The sequence below is a fragment of the Gekko japonicus genome, unplaced genomic scaffold (assembly GCF_001447785.1).
Source record: "Gekko japonicus isolate JY-2015 unplaced genomic scaffold, Gekko_japonicus_V1.1 scaffold25, whole genome shotgun sequence".
NCBI lineage: Eukaryota > Metazoa > Chordata > Lepidosauria > Squamata > Gekkonidae > Gekko > Gekko japonicus.
The window spans coordinates 609,551-633,670 of record NW_015171502.1 but is presented as its reverse complement, the minus strand read 5'-3'; the positions used below and the strand labels follow the sequence as shown (position 1 = coordinate 633,670).

At 47.8% G+C, this 24,120-nt stretch overlaps 2 protein-coding genes across 2 annotated transcripts in view; one reads left to right on the top strand and one right to left on the bottom strand.

The window, feature by feature from the left end:
- Positions 1-12,794, bottom strand: part of TDRD10 (tudor domain containing 10) — a 46,809-nt gene extending 34,015 nt beyond the window's left edge. Inside the window, exon 1 of the mRNA XM_015419099.1 lies at positions 12,768-12,794. Coding sequence (XP_015274585.1) covers positions 12,768-12,794 — 27 coding nt within the window. The remainder of the gene's footprint in view (positions 1-12,767) is intronic.
- An 8,658-nt stretch (positions 12,795-21,452) lies between these two features.
- The window catches only part of SHE (Src homology 2 domain containing E), a 39,929-nt gene continuing 37,261 nt past the window's right edge, over positions 21,453-24,120 (top strand). Inside the window, exon 1 of the mRNA XM_015419144.1 lies at positions 21,453-22,100. Within this exon, the coding sequence (XP_015274630.1) occupies positions 21,618-22,100 (483 nt within the window). The 5' untranslated portion in view covers positions 21,453-21,617. The remainder of the gene's footprint in view (positions 22,101-24,120) is intronic.

The window sequence follows — 24,120 nt, the reverse complement described above, 5'->3', positions numbered from 1 at the left end:
ACACAGATTCCTCTCAGAATCTCTCTCCTCCCACACTCTCAGTCATCAGCCAATCACAGCACACTCATCTCCCCCTATCGCCCTCCTTGCATTACTGCAGTCAAACTCAAGATTTAAAGACGCACACATACCAAAACACGAAATCATTACAAGTTTATTTCAAATTAGCAAAGCAAGGGGGAACATATTGTCAGAATAATTGAACACACAATGAATCGATATTCAGTGATCCTGACATACAAGCGTTCTGGGGGTGGTAGTCTATGAACAACTGCTTGATATGCTGCATAAATGGAACCTCCATATGGAGAAGCAGTATATCTGTGAATAGCAGTTAATGGAAGGCGGGCTCTCATCTTCACATCCTCCCTGGGAGTTTCCAGAGCCATTTAGTTAGCCACTGTGGGGATGCCGCCGGATTAAATCCACAATTTATTAAAAACATTTTTATGGTGCTTTCCCACCCAATGGATCGACAGACACCCACTCTTACCTCAGCCTACCTCCAAGGAGCTAAGAGCACTGTACACCGTCCCCCACCTTCCCATTTTACCCTCTCAACAGCCCTGTGAGGCAGGCAACAACTCTGCAAAGAGTGAAAGAGAATAACTGGCTCAAGATCACCCAGTGAGAACCATGGCAGAGTGGGGATTCGAACCCAGAAGAAGAAGAGAAAAAGAGATTGGATTTATACCCCACCCTCCACTCGGAGTCTCAGAATGGCTTACAAATTCTTTTTCCTTCCCCTCCCCACAACAGACACCCTGTGAGGTAGGTGGGGCTGAGAGAGCTCTTGACAGAAACTGCTCTTTCAGGGACAGCTCATCAGAACTATGGCTTGCCCAAGGTCATCCAGCAGCTGCACGTGGAGGAGTGGGGAATCAAACCCGGTTCTCCCAGATTAGAGTCCGCGCACTTAACCACCACACCAAACTGGCCAGATCTCCCTGGTACTAGGCCCTCTCCACAGCTTTGGCCTTCATCGGAAAGGGGCAGAGAATCGTGAAAACACTGTGTGCTTTTCCCAGCTACACATTACTGCACTGTCCCATCCTGTATTGTTTCGGCCTGTAAGACACAGTTGTGGAGAGGACAAAACCTGCCTTCTACCCGTAACAGCCTGGCAAGAGAGATCCTGTAGAGAAGAGCATGTCCAACAGAGATGTAACTCCAGAAAAAAAAACCTAAGGCTTCCTTCAGAACCCATACATTTTGTTTCTACGAAGAACATATACGTCCCTCCATTTGTAAAGAAAAATACGTTTGAAAGCTGAAACCTTCTTCTCTTGTGTTTCAAAAATACAGATCCTGTGTTTTTTTTAAAAAAAGAAATCAAACACCCCCATTGGCAAGCTTGTTTTCCAATCTGGGGCTCTTGTCTGCCCGAATGAGGAAAGACCATTCCCAGACAGGACACGGCTATAAATAATCAGACAATGGCTGGCTGACTTCTGACCCCAAAGAGAGGAAAACACGCTGGCCACGAAGGATTGTGGCCTTTGCAGTCACATTGTGTAAAATTCTCAACAACGGGGTGGAGAAAAGAAGAGATTGTTATAAATCCCGATCTTCCTGGAGCGGGTGCCAAACGCAACCACCCACGCTCCACTTTACAATGCTCGCAGACAAAAATAAGAGGAGTCCTGCCTAATCAGACCGGCCACTGAGGCATCTAACCCAGAATGTTCTTTTTTCTTAACAGCCAACCCAAATCCCCCCCCCTCCCAAGCAGGCTTACAAAGCACAGGGAAGCCAAAATCACCTCTCCCTGCTGTTGCCTACCCAGCAACTGGTATTCAGAGGTATACTGTCTTTGAACATGGAGGTTCTGAGTACCTAGAGATCTGTCTATCCTCCATTCCGCTTCCAAGACTACCTAGGCAAGTGGCTATTTCCACATTTTATGGCCAGGAACTCCAGAAACTCATTCTGCATCATGTGAAGTTGCGGACTTCCTTTAACGTGTCCTGAATTTAACACCCATTGGGTACCCTGAGTTCAAGTGTCATGAAGGGATTGGGGGAGGGAGCATTCTCTCTCTGTCCAATTTTCAGAGATAATGCAGAAGGATTTGGGAGCTGGAGGCCAGAAGGTTAAGTACTGGAAACCAGCAGTGTGTAGGACTTTGTCCGGGCCACAAATGGCTAACCCCCTGGGGAGCAAACACGAGTGGGGACCACTGTTCCCTCTAAGCCGAGTTAGTGTGAGCTAGCTCACAGTTTTTTGGCCTCTGGCTCACAGATTTTTGTCTCAGCTCAGGAAGGATGGCTCCAGAGCAAACTAATTTATCCTGTCGCTAAATCTATCACTCACAACTTTAATGCCAGTAGCTCACAAAGCAGAATTTTTGCTCACAAGACTCCACAGCTTAGAGGGAGCGTTGGTGGGGACTGAGTGGCAGCCTCAACAGGGGAATATGGGAAGCGAACCAGCTCTGCAGGTTACCTGGCAGAGAATGGTTTCTCTAACAGCAAGGGCTATTTTTGGGCAGGAACGCACAGGAACGGAGTCCCGGCTGGCTCCCAAGTTGACCACGCCCAGCAGGAACTCATTAGCATAATAGGCCACACCCAATAGCAGAAACTCATTAGGATTGGCTACATTAGGGGTGTGGCCTAACATGCAAAGGAGTTCCTGCTACAAAAAAAGGCCCTGGGTTTTGATAACAAACAAGGTAAACAGAATAAGAAGCAAAAGGTGGGTGTGGCTGGATAACCACACTTCTGGTAACATGGGGGTGCAGCCTAATATGCTAATGAGCTATGCTCTCATGGGTGTGGCTGGATATGCTAATGAGTTTCTGTTGTTGGGTGTGGCCTATTATGCTAATGAGTTCCTGCTGGGCTTTTTCTACAAAAAAAGCCCTGCTAACAGCTGCTCCCCAAGATCCTTAAACTGGAAATACCAGGCGTGCAAACCACACAGTCAAGGCTAACCACCACCATGGAGGATGGAGAGTGAGTCCCTGACTCCTCCTCCTCACTCCAACTGTTGTTTATTTGGACACTTATACCTTACTTTTCTCTCCAGTGGGGGGGCCCTATGATGGACCTCGTCTCTTCCCTACTCCCAGGCAGATTTCCCCCTCCAAAACTTTAGTTCCCCCTCAGCAACTGAGTCGCCCTTAGGTAGCACGTATGTCTTCTTTGCCCTAATAACCTAAACTGTCCCAACCCTGGCACAGATAATTGTTTACACTATTAACCCAGCACAGGAGCTTGATGGAAAATACAGGAGGGGTCTTGTCTTCCTATTAAACCCTTCTGAAATGGCACTTGAGGCACAGCAAGGTTCAAAACAGGAAGAAAAACGTATTTCAAAACAGAAAAATAAATAAATAAATAAAGCCTTCATATCAATCAATACATAAAACATATCAAGGTTAGAAAGGCTGAGGTGAAACATCATAATATATACAGACTTAAGAACTGAGAATATATAAGAGAGTGCGGTCGTAGCTTAATTTCAGAGTTTTCTAGTTCTTTTCAGTGAGAGATACGTGGTTTAGTAGATTATAGTAGAAAGACACAGCTTCCTAATAAAGTTTCCTAGAGAACAGCTCTTTCTTAAGAGTCTCTAGATCAGGGGTGTCGAACGCATTTGTTCTGAGGGCCGGATCTGACACAAATGAGACCTTGTTGGGCCGGGCCACGTGTGTCAAAAAATGTAATGCCAGGTAGCGGAGATATAAACTTTATAAAGGACACAAACACAAAGGGGTTTTTTAACATGAAATAAAAACATGCTTAAAACATTAGTTCTGTAAGCTACAAACCTATTTTTGATTTATTAATTTTCACCACAGAAATCTCATGCTCAGAGTTCTGAGTCCAGGACCCCAGTGAAAACATGAAATGGCCGGGTGATTAAAAGAGTCTGGCAAAGCAAGCTATGATGCTGCAACAAGCAGCAGAACGGTAAACAGGAGATGGCTGGTGTATAGAAAAATTGATTCCTATAGACCCCTGCTTTCCCCCCTTGGAATGTATCTTGCGATCCCCTGCTGTTTTGATTTCCTCTTGAAGCCAAATGGGCTTAATAGCCCTGCCATAAATATACCTTCACACTTCCACGAAGACCAGATGGCCTAGCTGACAAGACAACAGTCACGTAGGCCCAAGGGTGGGTTGGACTCTGGGGATCATTTGACTGCAGAGGGTGTTACCCAGACCTAGCCTATCCCCCACCCATTGCCATAACAACCCCAAAAAGTGGGCACCCCCTTCCTGCTTGGATTGGCTGATGGTCACAGCCGATTCTAAGTAGATTGGGGTTTTTAATCGTCTGACCATTGGAGGAGAGATCAGATTTTCTCTTGCTCTCTCTTTACTGTGAACTGCACCTGGGAGATGCTGTCCCAGGCAGAACAAAGGACTCCTGTGTGAACTGACCATGTGCTTGCGAGGATGGCACTATTGTTCCTCAAGATACCTGGACTTTATTACAATGGACTGTCTTGGACTATGGATTCCTGAAGTTGGTAATTATGCATATCTCTAATGTCTAGTTAGGGCCAAGAGCCATAAGTTTTATTATTTGGTAATCCTGATTAGCCTGTGCTAAGCCTGTACTGAATAAACTTTATTCTTGTTTATAATAGTGTCTGTTTGATGTGTAGCTAGACTCCAAGCTAAATCCTGTTGTCTGAACCGCTCACCAATTATGCTACCTTGCTAAGATTAACTGTACAGCTCTGGACAAAGTTGTAGTGTGTAAAATCCACATGCCAACTGAGATTCTGGGATCTCTAATCTCAGGCTGGTGAGGGAATTAATCTAGAGATCCTGGTGGCTGTGTCTGTAAATCCAGAGAGGCTATCTCTCCTGGGTTCTTGTGTAATGTATGGTTCCAGTGTAGAATTCTTTCCCTTCCATTCCTGGATTGGCCTGGGGAGGAGAGAATCTACACAGCCGGTTCCACTGTGGGCCTGATGGAAGCCCTCTGGGAGCCTCATCCGGCCCTTGGGCTGCATGTTTGACACCCCTGCGCTAGATTGCTCCCTCTGAAATCTGGTTTCTCCCTTCAGAAATTGCAGCTTTCTACTACTCAGAACCTTCAGCTTTTTAGTAACTCCTGAGGTGTCCACAGCTTATTCCCTCTACTACAAACCCTGGGTTCTCCTCAGAGCACAACCCCTTTTTACTGGCAGGAATTCTTCTTTTTCCCTAAGAAGCAATAACCCTTTTCTACTTGGCATGACTGGGAGTTTCAGTCTAACTGCCCAGTCACCTTTGTCAAATCTGTCTTCCAGTACTTTTGTCTTTGTAAAGCAGTTTGTAGCTTTCTGGGCCTAGAATCTCCATTCTCCCTTTTCAGTAGTTCTAATACTGTCAGGGCAAAGGAGTCTCTGTCAGAACACTGTTATAGCCAAAAATGACCAACAACTGAACTCTTTTCCCTCCAGAACAGCTGAAGTTAAACTCCCCACTCCAGGGAAAATTAACTCCTAATCTTCCATCTTCTCTGAGACCATTTCTGCAGTAGTGAAATTCCCGCACTGACGTTTTAAAAACTGCATGTTTATGTGAAGTTTTCCGCAGTAGATTTTTCCTCACCAGGAGCAAACCCGAAGTTTTCTCCTTCTTACCCACGTTTTCGAAACTCGCTAAAACGGGGGATTCCGAAAACACGGGGTAAGATGGAGAAAACTTCAGTTTTGTGCCTGGTGAGGAAAAATCTACTGAGGAAAATTTCATAGAACACGCGGTTTTAAAAATGTCAATGTGGGGAATTTCACTACTGCGGAAATGGTCTGAAACAAGCAGCATTTTAAAACCTGCTTTTCTGAGCAATCCATCACAGACCCAAAGGAGCTTATATCATTCCCTCCCTCCTCCGCTTTATTTGCTTAAACTAATCATAATCTAATCTTATATTTTATTCTATATTTTTTAATCCTTGTTATTACTGACTTTGTATCAAATTAAAACTTTGAACTGAACTAAGAAGCTAATTTGACCTTGCAAATAATTTGGTCAACAGCTGTTTAGCCATGACCAACAAAAAGGGAACTTTCGCTGTCCCTTAGAGGGCAGCCACAGGGATGAAACAATAAAACCCAAGATATGGTAGGGGAGGCTGAGAGAAAAGGGGCTGGCCCAAAGGAATTCAACAAACTTCCGTGGCTGAATGGAGTTTCGAACCCAAGTCTCCCAGATCCCAGTCTGACACTCTTAAATCTCCTCTTTAGCAAAAGGAAACAGATCTTATTTAAACACACTGATAGAATTTTTATTTTAAAAAACCACTTAGTCCTGGCTGATCAGAAATTGAATCAGATCTTCTCGAGCAGACAGCAGTGTGTTTGGGAGGGAAGGAAAGAAGGGGAATAAAAAAAACAGAGGGTGAGCAAGCATACAGGGAATAAGAAGGAACTGGCTGACCCCTGAGCACCCATTTCCGCTACCATCAAAGAACTTCCACTGGCTCTCCAAAACCTCATCCGCCCTCAGCTGTTACAACACAGGCCTACTATTGCCAGAAAGGTCCTTCTGAAGATTAAATAGACCAGCTCCATACAATGGCTCCAAGAAAACGGCTACCAAAACAGAATTGTTCAGGACGGATTTTTAGAAGAGAAGCAGAAAGTACAATATGATGGAACTGCCTCAGGGGGCAGCTGCCCTGAGGGAACTGCCTCAGCGGTTGATTTTGGTGATTTCCATGAGGGGATCATTTCAGGAGGCAGCTGCCCTGAGGGAATCGCCTCATCTGGAGGCAGCTTCTGCAATTTCCCTGAGGGAATCACCTCAGGAGACGCCTGCCCTGAGGGAATCGCCTCATCGGGAGGCAGCTTCCGCAATTTACCTGAGGGAATCACCTCAGGAGATGCCTGCCCTGAGGGAATTGCCTCAGGAGCCAGCTACTCTGAGGGAATTGCCTCAGGAGGCGACTTCAGCCGCTTCCCCAAGGGAATCGCCTCAGGAGGCAGCTGCCATAAAGCTTTTCTTACACCGACTGTTTTGTTGCCTTAAACCACAATTCCTCAGTCCCAGCTCCACTGCATTATTGCGTTTCATTAACAACCTTCACCGTGAAGACAGCATTTATCATGTTTTGTAATCGCCTCGCTGACTGACCAAATAGCCTTCCTCATACCTGTAGTCTGTCCAGTCCCACTGCCTTATTCAGTTTTCTTCCAGGAATCTTTGCTGTTACATTCAAAAAAATTTATAATACTTTGTAATTTGCTTGTTGACTGACAGAATAGTTCTTGTATTTGTTATCTGCTTTCAGTCCCAGGGAGAAATGAGGACTACAAATTAAGATGACAATGACTAACAGAGAGGATCCGCTAGAACCCCGCAGGACCACTGGCCAGCCCTTAGTCCATTTAGTCACCCATTCCCAGGACCTGGTTCTGGCAGAAAATATTCACTTTTTATTCTTTATTCTGTAGACACAGACTTCTTTAAAAGCCAGCAGTACCAAGGAATGGCGGCCTCCCATACTGTCCTTTGTTCCCCTTTCAAAGAAACTCTCTGGTCAAACCCACTGCTGACCAGCAACCAACCAGGCAGCTTATCAACTATATGAGGATCACTCGACTGCAAGAGAGAGATACATGTCTTTTAATTTACTCATCAAGAGAATACGCTCTATGATTGACTTTTGCCATCCGGCCTTTCCACTGGAGATCAGCTGCCAAGACAGCAGCAATGTGACTGAAGACAATATATCAAAATGATTTTTTTTAAAAAAGAGGCAAGAGTAAAAATAAGAGCACCACACAGGCAGTGCAGTAGATCCGGGGTAGGCCTGAAGCCCCTCAGCATAAACCAGGGGTCTCCAACGTTCTTGAGCCTGAGGGCACCTGAGACAGTGAACATCTCTCCTTATATATAATTGAATAGTGGGTGCCAAAGTTCTAACTCTAAAATGCACTCCCTTAGTGTATGGCTGATGGCACTGCCCCTCAGCATATATCGCCACCAATCAGAAGGCAAAGCCCGGGTCCCGCCCACACCACAACTGCTGCGACAACCTGGTCTTTTGCATATGGAAGCTGATTGGACTTCACTCCATTCCACACCTCAAACTCCACCCCCCGCAAGGCAGTTGGAATGTCAGTTGCATATGGAACCTGCTGTATTCTGGTGGAGTGCAGGTCCCAGGTTCATGTTTTAAAAGCAGACTGACACTGTTTGCCCAAAGCCAGAGCACTCTCCCAGAGCCTCTTTCTAGATCCCGTTGTATTGATTTCCACAACGGGCCTTATTTCTAGTAAGAACATAAGAGAAGCCAATGTTGGATCAGGCCAAATGGTCCATCCAGTCCAACACTCTGTCACACAGTGGCCAAAAATACCAGGTGCCATCAGGAGGTCCAGCAGTGGGGCCAGAACTCCAGAAGCCCTCCCACTGATGCCCCCCCCAAGCACCAAGAATACAGAGCATCACTTGCCCCAGCCTGAGAGTCCCTATCTATACCTTGTGGCTATAGCCACTGATGGACCTCTGCTCCATATGCTTATCCAATTCCCTCTTAAAGCCGTCCATGCTTGTAGCCACCACTATCTCCCGTGGCAGTGAATTCCATGTGTAAATCACTCTTTGGGTGAAGAAGCACTTCCTTTTATCTGTTCCAACCCGACCGCTCAGCAATTTCATGGAGTGCCCACGAGTGAGGCAGGCACAGTCACAAAATGGCTGCTGCCACAGCCGGCCTCAATATGGCTGCCACAGCTTACCTTAGGTCACACGATGAAGAACCTTGTGCTGCGGTGACAGTTGCTGTCAAAGAAATATTTTTTAAAACCTATGCAGCCAACGGCTAATCAGAAGCCTTACCGGGCAAAGAGCCCCACCTGCCTCGTCCACTTTCCAAAAATACTTGGCAGGTGCCAGGAAAGGTGTTGGCAGGTGCACAGCACCCTTGGGCACCACGCTGGGAATCCCCGGCATAAATGGTTGAGATATATTATTATTAATTAATTTATCGATATGATATCTACCCTGCGTCCCTGCTCTCAAAGGGCCACCAAGGTGGCTAACGGATTATAACACAGAAAGCGAAATATCGTTTTAAACGCAGCATTAACTTACTAGGAAGTTTGACTGGATCAGATCGAAGAAGCTTCTTGTCCAGTTTGAAAGTATTCTTCTTCTCACTGCTCTGGGCAGACCTGCGAATTTTTGGGACAGGGAGACACTTGTTGTGGTCACTTCATTTTTATTACAGTGTGAATGGACTGAAGAAACCCTACACATGTAACTGTATTGACTGTAAATGGGTTTGCTGATTACACATCCATGTGAACAAAATAACATTTCTAATACGGCTTTCGGGTTGCTTTGCAAGGCGACTTGAGAGCCAGCACGGTGTAGGGGTTAGAGTGTCAAATTAGCATCTGGGAGACCCAGGTTCGAATCCCCACTCCACCATGGAACCTTGCTGGGTGACCTTGGGCCAGTCACACACACTCTCAGCATGACCTACCTCACAGGGTTGTTGTGAGGATAATATGAACGAGAGGAGAATGAACTAGGCTGCCTTGTGTCTCCATTGGGGAGAAGGGCGGGATATCAATGAAGAAAAATTAGAGTATCTTAGAAAAGGCATTCCTCTGCCTTCTGACCGGGGGGGGGGGGGGTTAAAATGGGGGGGCGGAAAAGAAAGCCATGTGAGGGGCCCCATCTGATGGCATCTTGCAGAGGGCTCCCCATGGAGCCATCCCTGTGGAGTGTTTTAATACCAGAAATACTCCAAGGTAAGCGGAGTGCAAATAAAGTGTGCTGGATTTAACGGATTTCTCCAGTTTGACAGAACATTTTTTTTTTAATCCCCCTAAAGAGAATACTAACAGCTACAGGTTTAAGTGACATTCTAAATACCAAGGAAGTTGATCCAATAAAAAAACAACAATAAAACCCCCCATTAAATTAAATTAAACTAATAATTTCACAGGTGATGGTCAGGAGAAAAACCTAAATTTGATCAAACTCAGAAACTGATATGCAGTTCATAATATTAAAGACACCAGTTTTGCAGATGGGTTATTCTCTTTCTACGGTCTCTCTTTTCCAAAAACAGCCAATGCAGAAAGATATCTTTCGAGCTCCTACCATAGCTGTTTTTTGCCCTGAATTTGATGCTGTTCAGAAGTGGGTGTTTTTCCTGCTTTCGCACACCATTGTGGCAATACTCATGTAACTCCAGGGCTTTCCCCGACTTTTCCCCATCTTTCTCAAACGTGCTTTGCTCCTAAGTTTTGGCAGACACTGAGTAGCTGCAGTGGGGATGAAAAAGTTTGAATTTTTCTGGTCCTGCCCCCACATCAGCCATTTCTACTCCCAGTATCCACTTCCTGTCTGCACTGCAGGGGTTTTTTTTAAACCAACAATTTAAGAGCATTATAGCAACATACTGTTATACCAAAATATACATCAGGTTCTTTGAATTACAAGCCCTCGTTTAAAAAAATTATCAAGTCTCTAGCCTCTTTCCTTGAGGAGATATATGGGGAAAGGCAAAGCTCTGCAAAACAATAGAATACTTACTTTTTTAAAAAAAAGAAAGCTCAGAACTCAGAGATCTGATGCGTATTTTGGCATAACGCTATAGTGATGTAAAAATATTAAACTGTCAATTAAAAAAAAACTATCAGGGAAACCAGCTGTGTGGAAGCCATCGCCCCGGTGTTGTACTACCAGTGGCAGCAGGGAAAGGACACAAGGCAGTCACCATATGGAAAACACATACATTTATTTAGGGAAAGGCTGTGGAATTCATACTTCATGACCTACTGAATTTCAGTTCCGAAAGGAGAGTCCTGCTGGATCGGACCAAAATTCCATCCAGTCCACAATTCTGTTTCAAGTGGAAGGCCATGGGAAGCTGGCATGGAGGCCAAAGTTGACAGAGACATTTTTCTCCTTCTCCCAAAATACTAGAACTCAAGGGCATCCAATGAAGCTGATGGGCAGTAGGTTCACGACGGACAAAAGGAAACACTATTTTACCCGGACAGTGATTTAAATGTGGAACTCGCTGCCAGAGGATGGCCACAGGAATAAACAGCTTTAAAGGGGGATTAGATAGATTCATTGAGGAGAGGTCAATCAGTGACTACTAACCATGGTGACCAAGGGGAACCCCCAGAGAGGCACTAAACATCTGAATCCCAGAGCCAGGAGGCAACATCAGGGGAAGGCCTCGGCCTCTATGCCCTCTTGTTGGCCCTCCAGAGGAACTCGCTGGCCACTGTGTGTGACAGGATGCCAGACTAGATGGACCACTGGTGTAATCCAGCAGGGCTCTTCGTATGCTCTTATCAGGGGAAGGTCTCTGCCTCTCTGCCCTGATGTTGGCCCTCCAGAGGAACTGGTTGAGGCCACTGTGTGAAACAGGATGCTGGACTAGATGGACTATTGGTCTGATCCAACAGGGCTCTTCTTATGTTCTTCTGAAGGCCTCAGCCTCTCTGCCCTGTTGTTGGCCCTCCAGAGGAACTGGATGGCCACTGTGTGTGACAGGATGCTGGATTAGATGGACCACTGGTCTGATCCAGCAGGGCTCTTCTTATCAGACAAAAATTCCATCCAGTCTAGCATCCTGTTTCAAGTGGAAGGCCACCAGTGTTAACCCTTCCAGCAACTGGCATTCAATGGTAGGCTGCCTCCGAACATGGTCGTTCCGCTGTTAGACATCACAGCTAAAAGTTAGTGATAGATCAATCCTTCATGAATTGGTCGGATTTTCCTTTTAAAGACAGCAGCCATCATTGCACCAACCCAAGGCAGATTCCTGCTCCCCCAAACGATTAGTTGCTGGAAAATTCTGACACTACCAAATCAGCAGCTGCTTTTGTGTTAGGTGCAGCCACGAGCTATCAACATTTCAAGCACTGTCGGATGGACGCAGGACTGGAAGTTCACAATTAAACAGTGGTCAGTGTTTCTATAAGGTCATGAAGCTGTGGAGGTTGGTTGGGGGGGCGGTAAAAGCAACTTTAATTCACCGCTAAAAGAAAGACTGTGGAATAACACTGAAACTGCTAATATTCAGCAGCCTGATCTCTCAAATTTCTGTCTTTTCCTTCCACCAAGCACAGTAGCATGTATTCTCATCTCCCTCACAGTGACCTCACAATAACCTTATAAGGTAGGCCAGATTGAGCGAACGGACAGCTGGATGACAGCCAGCCAGCCTCACAGCTGAACACCACTCTGGTCTCTTTGGATCTAGTCAGACAATGTAATTCAGGAGTCCCCAACCTTTCTGAGCCTGTAGGCACCTTTGGAATTCTGACACAGGATGTAAGCACAACCACAAAATGGCTGCCACAGGGTGGTAGGACCAACTACAAAATGGCTGCCGCAGGATATGGTGACAACCTTCTTTGGAGGTTTTCGAACAGAGGCTAGATGGACATCTGACAGTACCGCTGATTCTGTGAACTTAGGCAGATCATAAAAGGGAGGGTAGGAAGGGCTGCACCAGTGCTTAGTTCTTGTGGCCCTTTCTTACACGCCTAGGGAAATGACGATCGCCACTTTGGGATCAGGAAGCAATTTTTATCCAGGCCAGTTTGGCTGGGGATCCTGGAGGTTTTTTGCCACCTTCTGGGCATGGAGATGGGGTCACTGGGTGTGTATGTGTGGGGGGGAAGTATTTGTGAATTTCCTGCATCGTGCAGGGGGTTGAACTAGATGACCCTGGTGGTCCCTTCCAACTCTATGATTCCAGACACAAAATGTCTGGGAGTGAGTTTATTTTCAAATGAACACACTGTTTTAAAAATATTTTCTTGCATACAAATAACTTACCTTCAGAAATGCAGCGAAGATCCCCATACTGTGGCGGCAGCTGCCATCAAAGCATTTTTTAAAAAATCTGCACCACCCATCATCTGAGTGAGCCAATCAGAAGCCCTGCTGGGCAAAACCCCAATCTGGCCCCACCCTAGAGATGTGAGGGCCCGGGAAAAAAACGGAAAAATTCGGGGGGAAAATGTTTTTTCCCCGTTTTTTTCCTGAAGCCTTTTTGGTTTTTTTCCTGAAAAATTGGAAAAATTGAAAAAAGAAAAAAAATTGATTATGGAACATTTTATTTTAACATGATGAATACAATATTTTAAGACAAGGTGTTCAAATATTTTCCAAATCATTTCTAAAATATATATATATGGTATCAGATTGATCTAATTTCTGTGCACTGAGGACAAGCAAGTCCTAGGTTACAAACTGAACCCTCCAATGCAAGAACAAGATGCATTTCTTCCTTTAGGAGGTACGATTGTCAGAAGAAAATAAAAAAGTTTCAGTTTTGTTTTTGCATGTGGGAATTATTTCAAAATTCTGTTTGAAATAACTGTTTGGATACACTATATTTTTAATATGCTAGTTGTGATAATTTCATGCCAAGTAAAAATGTCCATAGTCATATTTTATGTTCCTAAAGTAACAGAATGACTTTCAATCTAGAAAAGACAAAAGAAATGCTAATGTAGCATTTTTTTCAATTTTTCCAAAAATTTCCATTTCCCCCCGGAAAAAAACGGGATTTTTCTGAGCTCCAAAATTTCCGGAAATTTTACATCTCTACCCCAACTTTTTGAATGCCAGGAAAGTATTAGCAGATACAATACTGCCCACGGGCACCGTGTTGGGGACCCCTGCTCTGCTTCACCACACTGCTTTGCTACCATAGCTGACGACTCAGCACCTCCCACCTCTATCTCCCCATCACCATCCCCCTCCCTCCCTCCCACACATCCACCTTCTCTCCTGCACTCTGGGGAGAAATTATGAGCCACTGCATTGGTCAACTGGAAAAGAATCAAGGAACAGCAGCTGAATACCTCTACTAGGCCCAAGAAGGACATTGCAGCAAGGACCACAGTAAAATGGAGGAAAGACTCCGAGCTCCTCGCAGAAAGGCTCGAACGAGCTCAAGCTAGGTAAAGACCTCAGGAAGCGCCGCAAAGTGGCAGTGACGCGGTTCTGTCTCCCCAGCGTCTGATGAACTTGAAACCTTGCCCGCTGGGGTTGTTAAAAAAGTTCTTTCCCCCACACTTGCGTTGACACCCTCCGCTCCCCAATACTCACATGTCTCAAGGGATTCCAGGAACACGGAACCTAGAAATCAAACCAAGAACGTTACTTTAAAGTAGAGGGGCAGCGTAGCCCGAAGGTCCCCATGACCTCTCCCGGCGGCTTTACACAGATGCTGAAACGCACGGGGGATGAGATGGGAACTCTGCGGCTGGACAGCAATCCTCTGGCGCCGCATTCTGAAATCCACCTTTGATGGGATATCTGTCAACTGCCACTTAACTACATCGATTAGGACTGTGAACTGCAGCCTCCGTGATCAGCGGTAGTACACACCTGAAAAGTGGATGCAGGAAAGAAGCAGGAGGCCGACAGCTATCCTCTTCCCACCCTGCCCGTGAGCACTAAGAACAATCTGACCAGCTACATTTGGATAACAAGAAGGCCAGGTCAGAGGAGTGTAGATTCATGGAGCATAGGTGAACCTCTATGGACAGAAGCAGCAATCAATCGAGAGCCAGTTTGGTGTAGTGGTGAAGTGCGCGGACTCTAATCTGGGAGAACCGGGTTTGATTCCCCACTCCTCCACTTGCACCTGGCTGGACGACCTTGGTCAAGCCCTAGTTCTGATAAGAGCTGTCCTTGAAAAAGAGTAGTTTCTCTCAGAGCTCTCTCAGCTCCACCTCCCTCACAGGGTGTCTGTTGTGGGGAGGGGAAGGGAAAGGAGTTTGTAAGCCGCTCTGAGACACCTTTGGGTAGTGAAGGGCGGGGTATAAATCCAATCTCTTCTTCTTCAATGAACTCTCTAAGCTCCACAGAATTGTGAGCAAAAATTCTACCTCACGAGCAAAAAAAAGCTAGTAGTGTTAAAGTTGTGAGCGAGTTTACACTTGACTACTGCATAAATTATTTTTTGAAGATTATTTCCAGAACCTTGTAAAAATGTCAGCATGAATTCTTTTAAACTAAATTGAAACTATATTTTAAGAATAATTTAAACATTATAAGAGAAAACAGAACCAAGTCAAATTTCGTTACACGAAAGGCTATAGGCTATAATGGGGAATTGATCTAGGGGTATTTGGAGCTCGGGGGGAGGGGCTGTTTTTTGAGGTAGAGGCATCAAATTTGCAGCATAGCTGTTCGTGCCTCTCCTCAACCCCCCCCCCCCATTTTGAAAAGACTGGACCAGGGGCCCAATTCTATGGGCCCCAGAAGTAGGTGCCCTAATCCATTGTTTCCTATGGAAGGGAAAAAATGTGAGTTGAAGCTAAATTCCTCTGAGCTGCATTCTAAAATGTTGGGTGCCTGCACCCCCTGCTGCAGCTTAGCGAGAACTGTGGCCAACATACCCCAGAGTGTTGACAGCATACAATGGAAGAAAGTGAACATACAGCAGGTCTCTATTAGGAAAATACTAGACTGTAAGTACAATCTTTTTAAGTCCCCATGCGTCCATTTTTATTCAGGAGGCAAAGCTTCACCTGTCCCCACTACACGCAGCAGTAAAAGGCAGAGTGATGCCCCTGAGAGGCGGGACCTACAGCTAGAAACCATCTTGCTAGATCAGCCAAAGATCTGTTTATAGTCCAGCATCCTGTTTCCAATAATGGCCAGCTAGACACCTCCAAGAAGTCCATATAAGCCAGGGTGCAAAGACAGCAGCCTCCTTCTGTCTTTTCCACTCAACATCTCAGGACTGGGATAGGCTGCCCCTGAACACAGAGGCTCTACCTGCAGCCACAACAGGCTGCAGCACCCTCCCCTCCCCAGATTCCACCCCAAAACCTCCGGGAATTTCCCAACCAGGAGCTGGCTACCCTAGCCAGAAAAAGCCAGCCCAGAATACTGTGGGCTGCCTAGCAACAGCCACTGAGGGAATCCCCTTGTTTTTTTAGACTTCAGGTTTTTCTGCAAACCGGAGGCCATTTTCAGGTTTGTAGAAAGATCTGTCTCACCCATTAACTGCATTAAAAGAACTATATTTTTAAGAGGCTCATAAGTGCTGTACAAACAACTAAGGGCTTTCATGTTTTCCCTCTTCCTGGCTGTGCCATTTTCAAGGGTTTAAGGGCAATCCTATTCCTTCCCTCAGGTTCTTGGGCTGAGCAAATAAGCAAAATGGAGAGTACCAGTTTACTTCCCACAATTAGAAAACATACCTTTACACATTTATCTGCTATTTTGACATATTTATTGCTTTTCAACTGTTGACCTTATAACCTTCGTTTTGTCTTCGCACATCTTCATCATGTTACATGTTAACTGTCTATAAGTTCAAACCTTCCCTACCCTTCCAATGTATCTGAAAAAGGGGATGTACTTAAAGGAAGGACAGGATTGCCCATTGGAAACAAAGTGTGCCTTGCACACAAAAGCTTACATACCCTTGAATAAAACTTTGTTGGTCTTAAAGGTGTACTGGACAAGGGATGCTCTGTATTCTTGGTGCTTGGAGGGGGGGCAACAGTGGGAGGGCTTCTAGTGTCCTGGCCCCACTGCTGGACCTCCTGATGGCCCCTGGTATTTTTGGCTACTGTGTGACACAGAGTGTTGGACTGGATGGGCCTTTGGTCTGATCCAACATTGGCGTCTCTTATGTTCTTAAATTGATCTTGAATAATGATGATTTTCATGAGGGAAAATCTAGCTGAGGGAAGATCCGGTTTCTGCCTTCTGCCACAGGTGTACACAATAAAATAGATGGGCCTTTGGCCTGATCCAACATTGGCTTCTCTTATGTTCTAATGGACTCTCTCTGTTTGTTCAACTGACTTCCAAATTACAGAGGTCAGTTCCCAGGGAGGAAAGAGCAACTTTGGAGAGTGGCGTCTATGGTCTGATTCCCAAACGGAGCTCCCTCCCTAAACCCCAGGCTGTACCCCCAAATCTCCAGACGTTTCCCAACCAAGAGTCGGCGACCCTTGCTCTACCCTCCCCCTGAGAAAGTAATGGAAAACAATGTAATAAAACAGGAGAAAGGAAACTCAACACGGTCGGGGGGGGGGGCAGAATTACAAGACCATCTCCCCCCAAGTACAATCCCCCCCATTACAAATTAAAGGGATATTTTCTGTACAACCAGTTAAGGGGGGAATCAACCTGCAATCCCAAATTGCTCATTTAACGGACAACCGTGCCCCCCTCCTTTCATGTATGGGGGGGGGGCTTTACATTTCTCACCGTTGAAACAGGCAGACGCAAAACCACAGCGCTTTAGCCGAGCTTCCCAGCAACACGCCACGTGCTATTCTTGCGCATGCGCACCCATCCTTTTCTCTCTTTTTTTAATCTGCCCACGTTAAAAGGGACCCGCGCAAATGCAGCTCGGAGTGTCCGCCTATCGTATGCAAATACACCCGATGGTCAGTTTCAGCGAACGTAGTTCGGTTTGTGAAGGTGAAGGTTCCCTTGCTCGAAAGCCAGTCGAGTCCGACTCTAGGGTTGCGGTGCTCATCTCCGTTTCCAAGCCGAAGAGCCAGCGCTGTCCGAAGACGTTTCCATGGTCATGTGGCCGGCAGGACTAAACACCAAGGCGCACGGAACGCTGTTCCCTTCCCACCGAAGTGGTACCTATTTATCTACTTGCAATGTCTTGCTTTCGAACTGCTAGGTTGGCAGGAGCTGGAACTAGAGACGGGAGCTCACTTCGTCATGCGGCACACTCGGGTCTCGAACTGCTGAACTACTGACCTTCCACAGCCTGCAGTTCAGCGTCTTAACCACTTGAGGTTTACTTCGGAGTAAATGAAGCCTCCAGCCGAGGCTGCACGGTGGCGATCCCACGCGCGCCCTTTTTCTTAAGAGTCCACGTCCCATTTGAACTCCTCCGGGCTTGCATAGGATCGGTACGGTCCCATTTGAATTTCCCCCGGGCTTGCATAGGATCACCGTACCGCACCGTTGCAAACCTAGCCGTGCATTTATTAAAACTCAGCTGAACGGGTACCTCTGAGTAAATGTGTACGAAGTTCTAATTCTGAGTACGCTTTTTACCCGGGAGAAAGTCCGATCCATTGAATAGGACGCCAAGGTTGCTGCAATCCTTATGCACCCCCCATGACATGAATTCTGCGGGACTTCCGAGTAAACCCTGCTTTGGCCATTTCGTAAACGAAGGGGCTCAAAACCATTGCCTTGCCAAATATAGACAGGCCGGAGAGCAAGGAAATTTGCAGCAGCCGAGATCGGATCTGGAGGATATTTTGCGCTTGGGACAGAAAAGGGGCGGGATCGGGGCAACTGCAAAGCGCTTCGGGGGTGTGTGTGTAAAAGTCGGATGGGACCTGAGCCAAACGCCTCGCTTCCTTCCGTGCACCGAAAAGAATCCCGCTTTTAATACAGAAATGGCAAATGTTTACGCGTTTTGTGCAAAGAGGTCTTGAAATGCCAGATTCATCAGGTGGTTACTGGTGTTGGTCTGAAGCAACAGAACAAAGTCTGAATCCAATGGCACCCTTTAAGACCAACAAAGTTTTAATTCTGGGTCTCAGCTTTCGTGTGCATGCACACTTCGGATACATTGCAACAAGACTTCCTCGACTATTACTTTTAGGTGTGGGGGGAGGTTAGTCGTCAGGAAGGGCTAGTTAGAGTCGCAAGAAATCTAGCTAATGGATTAAAGCAGTCGGTAGTGGGGCCTGTGAATAGCAGCGAATTTAACATAAAGATAATAAAAAAGAGTTAACCAACGGATGTGCCAGGTTATTTTTTCTAATGGAAATTGGGGTGGGGCGGGGCATTATTAATCCGCTGCCCGCAAACGCGCCGGGTTTTGTCGAGTTCACCAACCTCAAGTCCGGCATCGCAATGAATTAAAAAGCATCTCCCCCCACCCCCCAGAAGGAACGATTCCAAGCGAGAAGCCCTAGGAAATAATTGATATCAAGTCGTCCTCTTTTTCTCTCTTCCCTGACAGATGACGCGGTGGGGTCGTTTTGAGTTTTTTAAACAAGGCATGTAAAAAGTGATTCATTTGAAAAACACACTTTGGGGGGGGGGGCAGTGTTCCCTCTAAGCCGAGTTAGTGTGAGCTAGCTGTGTTTTTTAGCCTCTGGCTCACACATTTTTGTCTTAGTTCCGGAAGGATGACTCCGGAGCAAACTAATTTATGCAGTAGGCAAATCGCTTGCTCAGAACTTTAATCCCAGGAGCTCACAAAGTAGAATTTTTGTTCAGAAGACTCCACAGCTTGGGGGGGGGGATATATTACGCTGGTTTGCATCTATTGTATAGTACCCTTGCAATCAGTTGCTATGCGTACTTCACTTTTCAGTCCAATTCAGCAAGATTTACTTTGTTTAGTCACGCCGGCCACATGACCACGGAAATGTCTTTGGACAGCGCTGGCTCTTCGGCTTGGAAACGGAGATGCGCACCGCAACCCTAGAGTCGGATTCGACTGGCTTTCTAGCAAGGGAAATTTTTACCTTTACCTAAGGAAGCACAAGCACTGTAAGGGGCGGATTGGGTTTATTTTGGAACCTTCTCGGCTGTTAGCCTTCCCTACAAACTTGAGGCACGCGAGACTTTACACTCAAGTAAACTGCACGCTTCCCATCAGACTTCCGAAGCATGTAGGCGCGTGGTTCGATCCTATGCACGATCATTTTGCTCTTTCAGGGACTTTAGGGACACTCCCCCATGCCGGATAGAGTAGACGGATGGCCTCGAAGGGCAGAGAACCTGAGACCCAGTGCTCGTTTACTCAGAAGTAAGTCACGTTGTGCTCGGTGGGTCTTACTCTCCGGAAAGCAATTGCATACTGAACGGGTTCATTTAAAGTTTGCCCTCAATGGGTTAATGGGTTGAAAAAGACATATTCTTACTAGAATGATTCTTTGCAAAGATTCAGGACGCAAGTCGGCAGGCGGAAACCCGGCGGGTGCAGTTTACCGGCTTGGCGCCACCTGTTGGATTCCTGCCTGTCCGCGCCAGTTGTTAAAGGGAGGGGAAACGGGACAAACCAGCCCTGGTTTTCAGCGCTGAGTACTGAGCTCGCAAGCCAGGATCCATCTTTTACGGTTCTTGGCGGTTCATTCATTCAAATGCAGAATTCTTTGTAAAAGAGTCTGTTTTGTATTCTCCCCCCCCCCCCCCCCCCATTTCGAGGCATTTACCGCTGTTATTTCCCTTGCAAAAAAGCTCTTTCCGGTGCGGTCAATAAAAATGAAATATGCATAATACTTTAATAAATGAGAGGTCGGGGGGGGGCTATAAATATGAAGAAATAAAATAAATAAATGAAAATAAATAAACCATGCAGAGATCGACCACTTCCGTTGGTTTCATTTATGATTGACACAGATAGAAATAGATAAGGAAGGGAAAAGATGGGTCAGGGGTGGCTACGCGTGCCGAATCCCACGCTTGGAATGCAGACTCCAGATGTGCATCGGAGGAAAGCGGCTCCGTTGCGCGGGCGGGGGCGCAAACTGCGCGCACCGGCCTCCAGTCGCGCGCCGCGGCCGCCTGTGTGCGCAACACCCCCTCTCCATGTCGAAGCCCCCTGCAGCAGACTTGGCCAGGCCATCCCCTCCGGATCTGGGCGGGGAGGCTGGAGCGGAGCGGCGCCGGCCGTCCTCTCGCCTTCCTCGTCCGCCAGCCGGAGAGGCACCTCGGGGCGGGAAGGGAGCCGACGGCTGTTCCCGGCGCTTTGGAGAGGCCTTTCCCCGTAGATCTGGAGCGCAGGGTCACCATGCAGGAGCCTCCTTTGGCCCCCCACCCGGGGGTGAGAGAGTAATGACGGCCCCCCTCTAAGACGCCATCCCGTCTAAACTGACCACATCCCCAGTAGGTAAGAGACTTGGTAGCCGTCGCCCCTTCTTTCTGCTCCCCAAACCTGAATTATTTGAGAGAGGGAACCCCCCCCCCTTCTTTCTGCACCTCTCTGGGGTGACGATCGAGGAAACTACAGCTCTGGCCCCACCTTGGGAAGAACCACCACCACCAGCACATTTTTTACAGGTTTAAAGAGGCCTCTTCTTTCCCCCTCCTTTCTCTGGGGGGTAGATTTGTCTGAAACGTTGACAAAATCTGTCTAGTCGTCCCCCCAGGGACCTCCTTTGATCCTCTTGGCTAAATTAGACAGATCCCAACTGTGCCTACCCACTGGAGAGAGGGGTGCAAGAAGCCAGGGCTGCCCCCTTAACCCCCCCTTTCCAAGTATCCCTCTTCACCCTCCCGCTGTCTCTCATTTGATTTCCAAATCGTGGCCCCCCTTCGTGTAAGTCCCTGCATTCTGGTGCCCCTCTCCACTGGTAGATTTCCCTTTTTAGTCAGTCTCAGTATCAGAAATTCCTATTTCTGGCCAAGAGAAGGGTGGGAGGAGGTGGGTGGGGGGTGTCCGGTTTGGCCCCAATCCTGGCCGGCTCCTGACCTCCTGGCCCGGGGAATGCCTTTCCTACTCTCCTGTCGCTGGCTTCTGCCTGTTCTTTCTCTGCCCGACGTTGAGCGGCGTGGCTGGCTCGTGGGGCACGCGCCTTCTCTCCTAGGTTGGCACCGGCCTGTATCTTGGCCTCCAGTTCCAGCCTGTGCCAGCCTCCGGGTAGGCCGCAAATCCTCCTCCCGCCGTGCCTCTGTCTTGGGCCGTGACCCTGTTACCAGCCAGTGCCCTTTGCCACCATGGCGGCCAAATGGTTCAAAGAGTTCCCTTCCAACCTGAAGACCGCCTCGGAACGCACCAAACCAGGCGGCGCCAATGCGGGCAAGCCGAGCGGCGCCTCCCGCAAGAGCCTGGCTCTGGCCGAACCGGGCACGGCTTCGCTGCCTGGGAAGAACCGCAAAGACTCCGCCACCGAACTGGGCAGTGCCCGGACTCTGCTGGCGCCGGGGAAAGATGGCGGAGGCAGCAGGCTATCCAGGGACAACCTCCAAGGGCTTCTGCAAGCTGCGGCCGGGAAGATGCGCAAGAATTCCCGGGTGGACGGACCCCCCGCGGAGGATCTGGCACGGGGGACCTCCAAGGGCAACGCCGCCTGTGGGACCTACATCAATCGGCTCATTAAAGTGGACGCTCACGACAAGAACGGCAAAAGCTATCCGGCCACCGCTCCGAGTCCCACTCCGGCAGTTGCGCCTGAGCCCGAGAAGGCCAAGCAGGATACGGTAAGAGTCCCTCTTGGGCCACATCCTTTTGGCCTAGTCTGTGTCTAGCATTCGCTCCGCTGCTTTTCCAAACCCACGTTGAAAGAGAAATTCCCCTCTACAGTTAGGATAGCGAGGGAGAACCAGGTTTGATTCCCTACTGACCTTGGGTCAGTCACAAGTTCTCTCAGAGCTGCTGTCTCAGAGCTGCTGTCTCAGGGGCAGTCCTCGAAAGAGCTCTCTCTGCCCCACCTACCTCACCCGGGTGTCTGTTGTGGGGAGGGGAAGGGAAAGGAGATTGTAAGCAGCTCTGATACTCCTTCGGGTAGCACCTTTTTTTATGGCGGTTTCACTTCATTTGATCTCTCGGTTATATGGTAGCCGTCTCTGCATAAATTTATGGCCATTTTGTGACTGTTCGGGGTGACTCTGCAGTCAGGACGGCGTTGGCCCCGCTGTGTTTGATCGTGGTTTTGAGCCGCGTCTTTTCCTGTTCCAGTGTGGGTTGGGTAAAACAGTGGAGCCAATGCTAGATGCAGGATGGGCCTTTTGAGGGCTTCCATGCAATGTTTCCTCTAAGCTGTGGAGTCTTGTGAGCAAAATTCTACTTTGTGAGCTACTGGCATGAAAGCTGTGAGCGAGCGATTTGGCCGCTGCATAAATTAGCTTGCTCTGGAGCCGTCCTTCCTGAGCTAAGGCAAAAATGTGTGAGCCGGAGGCTAGAAAACTGTGAGCTAGCTCACACTAGCTCAGCTTAGAGGGAATGCTGCTCCCCGTGTCTACTTTGGAGGGGGGCCATTCCGAGCAGTCCACACTCTTCCTTCTTCTCCCCGGCGGCCCCAAAGTCGTAGAACTTTATGACTTTGTGACAACTCTTTCCTGACAACATTGGACGTCTGCTCCGCTTCGGCTGCTGGTACCCAATTAACCTCACCGTGGCACTCTCTGCCATGTGTCGTTCGTGCGCTTTATTGCTGTCTCCTTCCCTAATTCCGACGTACCCCCTTCAAAGAAGGGATGGCTAATCTATACGACAAAGAATATGAGTGTTGTTCTTTCCCTGATCCCCTTGATCCTAATGCGCCTGGCTGGCTTCTCTGTTGCAGGCTACATCACAAGGTTCTTATTATCCAGAGCCGGAACAAGGCGGAACAGTTGGGGGGGGGGGGGTTTGCTTTGAGCCTAGAAAGGCTGGAAAGGAGGATGTCCTTGAATCCTTATCCTTGAGAGCCAGTTTGGTGTAGTGGTTAAGTGTGCGGACTCTAATCTGGGAGAACTGGGTTTGAGTCCCCACTCCTCCGTCTTGCAGCTGCTGGTGTGACTTTGGGTCAGTCACAAGTTCTCTCAGAGCTGTTCTCTCAGGAACAGTCCTTGAAGGAGCTCTCTCAGCCCCACCTCCCTCACAGGGTGTCTGTTGTAAGCCGCTCTGAGACTCCTTTGGGTAGTGAAGGGCAGGGTATAAATTCAATCTCTTCTCTTCTTCTTCTTGAATCGGGGATAAGCTGGGGCTACGGGCTTCAGGCACAAATCTATGGAAATGCTATAGACTCCTTTTTATAGAAAATATATTTTTCTGTCTTAAGATCGGGGAGGGTGCAGTCTCTGTGGTACCTGTAGCTGGAACATGCGGTCCCTCCTGATTCATAGCAGAACTGACTGCCTTCGATGGGGGCTGCCTGTTGTATCTCTAGATGATTGGCTGTGTTGCTTTTTCCATTCGCCTCTGTTGGGGGCGGTCCCATAGCTATGGTGGGGCTATAGGGGCTCCGCCCCTTCCTTAAAGGGTCAGCCCCTTTCCTTAAAGGCCCCCCTGCTTCTTAAAGCACCACCCCTGCTTCTTCTCAGAAGCATTTAAAGGGATACATGCCCCTCTCCCGCCCTCATGCAAGATTTAAAGGGCCCTCCGGCTGATTGGCAGACCACGTGCTCCCTGCTGATCAGCTGAAGGCCCCTTTAAATCTTGCAGGAGGGAAGGGAGAGGGACGCGCACCAACCCCCCCCCCCTTTCATCATGGCAAATAATGGCAGCCCCACCAGAAAA